At 39.2% G+C, this 9,950-nt stretch overlaps 1 protein-coding gene across 3 annotated transcripts in view; it reads right to left on the bottom strand.

The window, feature by feature from the left end:
* Window positions 1-553: 553 nt before the first annotated feature.
* Window positions 554-9,950, bottom strand: part of LOC111489134 (protein RNA-directed DNA methylation 3-like) — an 11,150-nt gene continuing 1,753 nt past the window's right edge. The window contains exons 2-20 of one of the 3 annotated variants that reach the window (XM_023137189.1): window positions 8,459-8,715; window positions 8,186-8,341; window positions 7,945-8,103; window positions 7,764-7,847; window positions 7,124-7,191; window positions 6,701-7,036; window positions 6,544-6,595; window positions 6,275-6,430; window positions 6,047-6,190; window positions 5,867-5,969; window positions 5,640-5,792; window positions 5,470-5,524; window positions 5,314-5,366; window positions 5,041-5,110; window positions 4,001-4,037; window positions 3,840-3,900; window positions 3,355-3,761; window positions 954-3,252; window positions 554-902 (exon numbers count right to left, since the gene is read on the bottom strand). In XM_023137189.1, coding sequence (XP_022992957.1) covers window positions 718-902; window positions 954-3,252; window positions 3,355-3,761; window positions 3,840-3,900; window positions 4,001-4,037; window positions 5,041-5,110; window positions 5,314-5,366; window positions 5,470-5,524; window positions 5,640-5,792; window positions 5,867-5,969; window positions 6,047-6,190; window positions 6,275-6,430; window positions 6,544-6,595; window positions 6,701-7,036; window positions 7,124-7,191; window positions 7,764-7,847; window positions 7,945-8,103; window positions 8,186-8,341; window positions 8,459-8,715 — 4,835 coding nt within the window. In that variant the 3' untranslated portion in view covers window positions 554-717. Of the gene's footprint in view, window positions 3,253-3,354; window positions 3,762-3,839; window positions 3,901-4,000; window positions 4,038-5,040; window positions 5,111-5,313; window positions 5,367-5,469; window positions 5,525-5,639; window positions 5,793-5,866; window positions 5,970-6,046; window positions 6,191-6,274; window positions 6,431-6,543; window positions 6,596-6,700; window positions 7,037-7,123; window positions 7,192-7,763; window positions 7,848-7,944; window positions 8,104-8,185; window positions 8,342-8,458; window positions 8,716-9,950 lie in introns of all 3 variants that reach the window. The other 2 variants (XM_023137188.1, XM_023137186.1) reach the window with 2 other exon arrangements.

The following is a 9,950-nucleotide window of genomic DNA, read 5'->3' as shown; positions in this document are numbered from 1 at the left end:
AAAAAAAAAAAAAAAAAAAAAAAAAAAAAAAAAAAAAGATCGATCTTTTCACTTTTCCAACATTGGAGTGCTTAAAAAGAACATACCTGTAAAATTTCAACGTTAATGAAACATTGACAAAATGGAATCTTGTCTGCACAACACAGCATGTGGATATGAGGATGATCGTTGTCTTTTCTAAACGAGAGTGAAAGATCTGCGCCACTGTTCTGGACTCTGCAATTAGTCCTTTGATACAACTATTTGCAACCAAAAGATTAAAGATTCGAATCTCCAGGCTCTATATTACTAAACTAAAAAAAGCACTAACGAACCATCAAGTAGAACAGGCACTGCCACTCAAAATTTATAAACATGTTGGAAAGGAAAGATCCGCTCAAGATAAAACTATTATAACTATTTGTACCTAAAAGATTAGAGATTCAAATCTCCAGCTCTACACATCAACGAACCATAAACATGTCGGAGGGGAAAGACATCCACAAGCCCCATGAGAAAGGTATTTGGATCCTATAACCTCCCTAGTTAATCAAACATGCTCAAAGACGCGAACTACACAGAATGATAGTTTGTGATTATAATCCATGGCATCGCCTAGAATATTCAAATGTCATAGATTTTCATAAGTGCCCTTAAAAGAAACAGTCTTCTTAACAGTTAAAACACCCTCTTGGTTTGTCTACCTACTAAACATAAATTGAGATATTATCATATCCATCAGCAACCCCAACCGGATGACGACTTCCCGTCCTCGGCAGAACTGGATTTACTCCAAGCTCCTCCTCCTCCTCCTCCTTGAGGCTGCTCGGTATTCGAGCTGGACGTAGGCTTCTCCCAACCTCCTCCTCCTCCTTGAGGCTGCTCAGTATTCCAACTGGACGTAGGCTTCACCCAGCCCCCTTCTCCTCCTTGAGGCTTCTCGGTATTCCAACTGGACGTAGGCTTCTCAAAACCCCCTCCTCCTTGAGGCTGCTCGGAATTCCAACTCAACATAGGCTTCTCCCAATCCCCTCCTCCTCCTCCTTGAGGCTGCTCGGCATTCCAACTGGACGTCGGCTTCTCCGAACCCCCTTCTTCTCCTCCTCCTTGGGCACCTACATTGGCTTCTTTGTTCCAGGTGGAACTTTGAACCTCACCAGATGTCTCTGAAGATTTCCAATTATTGTTGCCCTGATTTCCACTTCCCTCATTCCAACCAGAAGCAGGCTTCCCCCAACCTCCATCTTTAGCACTTACATTCACATCACTCTTTACTGTTTGATTCTCAGTTTCTCCATTCCAACCAGATGCTGCCTTCTGCCAGCCTCCGCCGCCTTGAGCATCCACCTTTGTTGCTTGGCTCCAGCTGTTCTTCTGACTATCACTCTCTTCCATCTCCTTGCCTGTCGTTGATTTGTTCCACCCAGAATTATGATCCGCACCGGAAGAACCAGACGATTTCCAATTATTTGGTTCATTCCCACTTGTTGGTTCCTTCCAACCTGATCCCTGCTGACCACCAAATTTGTCGCCACCATCATTGCTTGGCTTCCAGCCCTGCGCCTGGTTCTTTTCATCACCTCCTTGGTTCCAAGACCCTGCACCACCGCCACTGCTCCACCCTCCATTATTATTTGAACCACCTTCTTGGTTCCATTTGCCAGAGCCTCTACCTCCAAACCCCCCTCCTATGTCTGATCCGGACTTCCCCCAGCTACCACCATTACCGCTACTCCAACCTCCTCCTCCATTGTCACCATCATTCGAATCACCTTCTTGATTCCATCTTCCACGGCCTCTACCTCCATATCCACCTCTACCACCCCTCCACCCTCCATTGTCACCATCATGTGAGCCACCATCTTGGTTCCATCTTCCACGGCCTCTGCCTCTAAATCCACCTCGGTCTGATCCAAATTTCTCCCTGTCACCGTCATGTGAACCACTTCCACTGCTCCATCTGCCACGACCTCTGCCACCAAATCCACCTCGATCTGATCCAGATTTCTCCCAGTCACTGCTCCCACCACCACCACCACCGCTCCACCCTTTATTGTCACCACCACCACTGCTCCATCCTTTATTGTCACCACCACCACCACCACCCCACCCTTTATTGTCGCCAGCACCACCACTACTCCACCCTTTATTGTCATCGCCACCGCCACCACTACTCCACCCTCTATTGTCACCACCACCACCACCACTACTCCACCCTTTATTGTCACCGCCGCCACCACCACTACTCCACCCTTTATTGTCACCACCATTTGAACCACCTTCACTATTCCATCTCCCACGGCCTCTGCCTCCAAATCCTCCTCTGCCAAAACCACCTCTATCAGATCTGCCTCTACCACCAAACCGGCCCCTTTCACCCCTTCCTCTGAAACCACCTCTACCTCTATATCCTCCTCTATCACTATTTTCTCCCCTCCAACTTCCATAACCTGAGGTATCATTTGAAACGTCAGTTTGAGCTTCAGCACCACCGGTGGAATGATTAGCATTATATTCATTTCCGGAGTTCCAGTTACTTTTCTCGCCCCAGTTAGAATTGCCACTTCCAGAACTCCAGTTGCTTTTCTTGGCCAAACTAGAATCCTCATTCCCAACATCAGAATTCTTTTTCCAGTTTGAACCCCAGTTACCCACTAGGTCACTTGAACCAGCTTCCTTGCTGGCCTGACCCCACCCAGATGCAGAATCTCCACCGGAAGTTTTTCCAACATTCCAACCACTGCCTTGATTCTTGAGCTCGCCATCTTTACCACTTTCAACAGATTTCTTATTCCAAGGAGAATTTTCCTCAGAGGCTTTCGTATCATTTGAACTGCGTTGTTTATCCCAACCTCCCACCGATTGATCTCCTCTGGGAGTTGTCAAACTTGAGGAATCAGATTTATCTTTCCCACCCTCATGTTCTGATTCATTAGTGCCCCATTTTGTTCCACCATCAGACCTTGAACTCTGCCATTTGTTACCATTATCACTGGCTTCATTACTCTGTCCCCATCCTTTTTTCCCAATACTTTCATCATGACTAAAAAGTTTTGGTTTATTCCAACTGTCGTTTTCAACAGCTCCATCACCAGAAGTAGATTTATTCCAAGCTGAACTGCCACCATTACCCACGTTCTTCGGTTTACCCCAACCACCTGTCTCATCCTGGTTACCCCAGTTTGATGTTTGACTTCCCTTCATTGAAGTGCCCTCATTCCAGCCACTTGGATTCACCTTATTTTCTGCTTCAGGATTGGTCCAGTCACCTGCATTGCCCTTTCCAGCTGGCTGAATCTCAGAGACAGAGGTTGAAGCATTTTGTTCTCCCCAGCTTCCACTTGGTCTATTTTTTATGCCCCACCTATCAGCTGCGGATTCCGCTGGAGTCTTATCATCATCAAAATTAGCACTTTGAGTCTTTTTCCACCCCCCAGATTCTGCATCTTTATCTCTGCTCCATGCACTGTGTTCGTTCTTTCCAGATGTTCCATTGTCCCAGTTTCCTGTCTGATTATCAGAAGATACCTGCTTTCCTTTGTCCCACTTGTCCCAAGTATTTTCAGTAAGGCCTGCAGAATCTCCACTAGGTACAGCAGTTTTGCCCCAGGCACCAGAGGCATTGCCATCAGAACAAGTTTTGGCAATAGTTTTGCCCCACGAATCGCTCTTTCCCCATCCAGATGCTTGACCATTGTTGGCAGTATCAACACTTGATTTTGCAGCACCCCAGGAAGTGCTTGCATCTGGAGTCGACTTGCTAACCCAAGGAGAATCTTCGTCTATAATTATCATGAACCAGCTTCTTAACAGTTGATATTCATGCATAATATAGAATCATTTACTAAATCAAATCGTACCTTTATTAGCATCAAAACTTTCAGAACCAATAGGATTCGTGGAACTGGACCCTGGACCATTCTGCAACCAGAAAAGGGAAGAAAGGATATAAATGGATAAATTTTTGGAACATTAACATTTAACAGCACAAAGAAGAAACAAAGGGAGATGGAAAGCTAACCAAGGTACTGGACTCAGGGAAACTGGGCCAAGGATTTCTGCAGGAAAGTACAATAGCATAAATATTATTGTGGAGGTACATAGAGAAATAGTGAAATTCATAATTACATAGGTCCCAATAAACAGCTATTGGATCCTAGATAAGATAAAGCTAAAAATAATCTTTGTAAGGTGTGAAGCAGTTAATGATTTCTATATTAGATAAAAAAATAAATAAATAAATAAAATAGAAGGAATTTATTCAGACATAGAAACAAATGACAATTTCAACATTTTGCCAGCCATTGCACATCTTGATGCATGCATAGCCAGAATATATCCATGACTATTTTTCTGACCATAACGTTATAAATTTCTCATGGTCATATCTCAATCACCTAATTTCACTCTCCCTCCTGACCAAAAAATAATCATACACAACACACATCATTGCACTAGAAACTTTCAGCTGATTTATCTAGATTGAAACAAGAAGCTTTTTTTTCTAAATTAAAAATAAAAAATGAAGAAGAAGAAGAAGAAGAAGAAGAAGAATAAAGATACAGAAGAAGAGAGAATAATAATAAACAGGATGTTCATTGAGAGAAAAATGCCGTGAGAATAAAAAGTTCTAAAGAGGGGCTAGTGGGGCAAGCCCTCTGAAACAGAACACGACGAAAAGCTCTGTAAAATATTTAAAGCACATGCAAGGAAAACTTCATAAATCTCCCCACAAGATTGAGTGCATTTCAACAAAAAAATACACACTTGCAGATCCATCCACGAGTAAAAGTGACAAACGTTGTCTAACTTTGCCTGATTATGAGTTCATATAGTTAAAAGTAGATAAAGAAAGGCATCAAGGAAACTTTCTTCGAACGGTGATAGTTGAAAACCAGGTACATAATCACATTCTACAAAGTTCAGACTTGATCATGTAAAATAATTAAGTTAGCTTATCCATAAATGTTCTTTTCGTTTCCATTTTCTTCTTGAATTTAACTTGTGGATTGAAAAGAAAAAAAAGTTGAATATCCATGTAATTGGTATCCAAAAACATACCCTTCTGACGAAGGCCCGGTAGAATTCCAGCCATCACCACCTGCAGAGGACCCTGTACCACCCATCCAATCTGAAAAAGAACAAGGGTGTCAAGCTAGTCATCATTTCCGAGAGAGAGTGAAAACTTTCAGAGAAAAGAAAATAGCAAAAACAAAATAAAACAACTCGTATGCAAAGAAAATCAATCTGCACTTGGTAAGAAAAATGCATTTAAAATAGATTAATGTAACCTCTCAAACATTCAAGTGAAAGTTTTCAAACACGAATTCAAACCTTGGGAGCTGCCTTCATTTCCCAGAATATCGAACGGTTTTAGGGGATCCTCACTGTAAAATGATATTTATATTGCATGAGAGAGAGGGAGAGATAGCGGGAGTACAATCTATAATAAACTGCTCGAGAAAACATTGACACTTCTAGTTAAAGTACCTAAGAGACACTGCAGAGCTCTTTCTCTGTACCTCCGAAAGAAAATCTGATCTGACTGTGGAAATTCAATTTAAGAAAATAAATAACAGAGGAAAAATTGTCTAGCCTCCAATCTAACCAGTACTCATAGAATATTCAACAAGGCCAAAATACAATCACGACCAACAGACCTGTAAGAACCTTTTGTTGAGAATCAAGCTTCACTGTAACATCTCTTTTGCGTACAGCTATAACACGGCACAGGTATCCCTTTAAAGGACCAACACGTATTCTCAAGGTCTGACCAATGGAGAACATTCCATCTCCTCTGTCATCACGGTTGTCTGCATCCAAAGAAGGTCATCAAAAATAATATATACAGGTAAAACGCCTATGCATCAGTAATATTGATACATACACTCACGACCAGTTTCCTTCTCTGCCCATGGCTTTTTAGGTGATAGAGGTGACTTGGGAGAAGAGGAGAAATCCTCAAAACCAGAGAAACCCTTGTCATCCTCCTAAATGGAGAAGAAAAATTGTTGGATTGGGCACAAGCTAAACAACTGAACGACAAAATAAAGAGAGTTCACAAGACCTTTCCACAAGGTGCATCATAAGAAATCTTGATTTTCTCACACTTGTTAGATTTGCAGCAGAAATAACCATCGTTTTCCACCTCATTCTCATCATATACAAATACTGTGTGTCGGTATACATGCTTAACAATCCCTTGCTTATCCTGTAGTTCAAAGCAATTGTGTAAGACAGCCTACTTTACAGGGTACATCAACAGGTACATTGTCCAAAAAAAAAAAAAAAAAACCTTCAATGATCCTTCCAAAACTTTGACATTGTCTGAAACAGAGATCATCTTTCCATTGTGATCGGCAGCAGTAAATTTGGCATCTAAAGACCCACCTTTTAACTCTTTCCGTTGCACATTCACCACAACAGATCCATTAGGGCTGTCCTTCAAAATCTAGATAATAGAAATGTAGGTTGGAAAGAGAGTATAGAACAAACACAGGTAATAGAAATAAGTGAAGACCCCGTGGTAAAAATAAATAAATAAACTTTTAGTGACATATATACCTTGTAGCTATCATCTTTTTCCATTCCTAATATCATCCCGAAATCTTTCCGACTGCAAGGGACAGCACGGTTACCAATACCATTGCAAAATGACTCAGTTATGAGTCAACAGAAATCTGTTAGTACAATTTTTTAGTAAATATAATGAAGGACTCACCCAAAACAAATAAGATCATGATCTCCAAAGCTGCTCGTGGAACTAGACCCCGATGAGCCCTCTCCTTTTCCACCCCCTTTTTCAGTCCTAATAATCTTCTTTTTCTTCTTTTCACCATAAAGTTGAGAAAGCCACTCCAGATCATGAGATTCATTGCTCTCAGGAGGCTTGAACTTTAAAAGCTCATCTTCAGATGGCATCACCCCCCAGCAGTTTAATGAATCTAAAGAAATTTTTTTATATAGATATCCATCCTTGAGCATCATCCCATCAAGAAACTCAAAAAGCTTTCCAGTTTCACGGTCACGCCTAAATTGCATAAGTGGTCGAAATTCACTGCAAAAAGCAAAGAAAAAATCCTTAATGTCAATGTACCCATAAAGGGGAAAAAATTAATAAGAGCAAAAAACTATTTCTTATTACTCAAGTTCGCTAGAGTTGATCAATCGTGGTGCGGGATTGGAAGTTTTCTTAGCAGCTGATCCTCCACCCTATAATGAGAAGAGATTATTTCAGGTGGAATATGTACTCGTGGCATTTTTTCCTTTAAACATAAACGCATCAAGTATATATATAGAAGAAACTAGAGAGAGACTTTTATATCACAAACTGTCATTAAAAATTTTTACAATTGAATGTTCCATCAGAAAATATATAACCAAATTCTTTCATGCGGAAAAACATGTGAAATGAGAGAAGGTTTTCCAATCCACTACATAATGTCATTAAACTACATTCAATTTCTCCCAAAGCAGATACAATTTTTCATTCCAATCTAATAGTAATATTCTTGGATTTGACCAAGGACACGTCCAATACACCATTTTGGATCTTATAGTGAATAACCAAAGTTTTTGTTTTGAAATGAACCCAAACTTTTGCGGTGTACTAATAGTGAATAACCAAAGTATTATCTGGAATATCTAAATGGAAAAAGCCAGGTAAAGCCTGTAGGGGAATAATATAATGGTTGCCAGTAATGTAGTATCATATAGTAGTTGCAACAAGCAGAACAACACTACGCCCATTCAAGGTAGAGTTTGAAAGGTAAGCAAGACCATACAAATTTTTCAGCCATTGCTTGGAGATCAATCCTTGGAACCAGTTTCACTGTTGCTCTCTTGCGTGCATTGTTGACCGCAACAATCTACAGAAAACATTAAATATGAACTTTTTTAAAACAAAGGGAAAGTGGTGATTAAAAATGCTAAAACCCAATCTGTCCACGAGTTTGTACACTCTACCTGAGCAAGGTCTCCCTTGTATTTTCCATTTTTTACACGGGCCATGGTACCCACAGCAACTTCACTGACTCTACTTCGAACAGTAAGTAACTGAGAGATATCGTTTTCTGGAACAGAAGCTACACGGGTAGAATATATTCCACTTATGCCTTTACATGCCTGGATCCATAATTGCCCATCAAGTGATATACTTAGTACTAACTACTGAAATTATGTTAGCACTACCAGAAAATCTAGTTACCTCAATTAAATCATACTGCCTAGGAGCTTCAATGTAAATAAAACCTTTTACATGCTCCACACAAAATGCAGCTTTTATCTGTAGCTTGGTACCAAATGAGTTCAAATCAACAAATTTCTGCATAAGACAAAAAACTGATTGCCGCTCACGCCCAACCTACAAATAAAATTTCCGGACCGTAAGAATTAATAAATGGAGTTAGAAAAAATGAAAATGAATATTGGATACTCAGTTCTTGTCTGAAGCATTTGTTTCATTGATTTAAAACCATACCATGCATTTAACCTTCCACAGAGAGATAGTATCCCTGGCAGATTGCAGGGGAGGGTTTCTTCCAGTTGAATTTTTGTTCTCATAATTTTCTTCTGCAAATGCACCGAATCCAGGACCTTGATTGTAGTGTTCCTCCATCATTCTATCAAATTCTTCTTCATTCATTTCTTCTTCTTTTGGGAAGAATGGAATATTTTGAGATTTTGCATCATCATTCTTAAAAGCCGGTATTGTCTCAAAATCTTCCTCCATGAAACCTATTTTTGTCAAATGAGAGGGTTGAGTAAAAAGAAAAGAATAAGCTTTTGTGAGGCTTGTTCTCTTAAAGAGGTAACACATACACCCCAATTTGGATAGAAAAATATTGATTGTTTTTTTTGTTAACCACGGGCAAAAAGAAAATAGATAAAATAGCAGACCTTTTTCTCACAGAATTTTTTTATCTACATGAAACACTAAGGGGATCCAGCCAACGAATCAAGGGAGCTCAATTACCCATGATAGAATGGTAAGCAGGTTGGGACTCATTGATTTTTTTAGAACCAAAAATGGCACCAAACCAACCCATCATTAAAGGAAAAAACCAAAGAAGAAACCAGTTTTTTTAAACCTAAATTGACTGTCAGAACAGAACCAACAAAATAGATCACCAAACCAAAACAATACCTCACCGAACAAAAAAAAAAATAAAAAAAAAAAAATAATCCAGATTGCACAAATAATTTTCAGTGGGTTTATTTATAGGCTTAAACCTCTATCCTTACGGCTTGTTTGCAGCGATTATTTATTAACATCATTCATTTCTTTGAAATTCCACAACAGTATACCAATAAGAAGAGAGAATATGACAGAGGTTCTCAAAGAAAATTGCACCAAAACTAAAAATTATTAAAATAAAAATCCTAGAGTAAGAATGCAATTTTTAACCAAAAAAGTAATTCCTTTCTTAGAACTTAACTTTCCGGTTACAAGGCCTTACTTTCAACTTCGAGTATGATTCTATACAACTTCAAACAAGCACACCAAAAATTTTTTGAAAAAAATACAAGATTCTTCTTAAAATGAAGGACCTCAAATATAAAAGGACCGATTGAGTGCAAAAAAGCCAAAAATGAACAATCCGTACCAATAATTATTATTCTCAAGTTAGAGTTTCAAAGACCGAAATGTCATTCTTTAAAAGTAGATTTGTGAAATTGATTGCTAATAATAAAATTCAACTGATGGCTAAAGTTCATACGGCCTCTTGGAGTACTCTCTCCAAACTTGTGATAGCAACTCATTTTCTGAAATTTATTCTTTACTGTTACTTCTTAGTTTCAGCTTGATTAGTTCTGGCTTAGAAAGTTTGGTTGACGTGCTTCTCTATTAGTTTCTAGTTTGTTACTTTTCAAATATTTTGTCTAAAAATAGAGGGGGGGAAGTACATAGTTTAGCAAAAAAAAAAAAAAAAAAAAAAAAAAAAAAAAAAAAAAAAAAAAAAAAAAAAAAA

The sequence above is a fragment of the Cucurbita maxima genome, unplaced genomic scaffold, assembly GCF_002738345.1.
Source record: "Cucurbita maxima cultivar Rimu unplaced genomic scaffold, Cmax_1.0 Cma_Scf00014, whole genome shotgun sequence".
NCBI lineage: Eukaryota > Viridiplantae > Streptophyta > Magnoliopsida > Cucurbitales > Cucurbitaceae > Cucurbita > Cucurbita maxima.
This window is presented reverse-complemented; position numbering and strand designations above follow the sequence as displayed.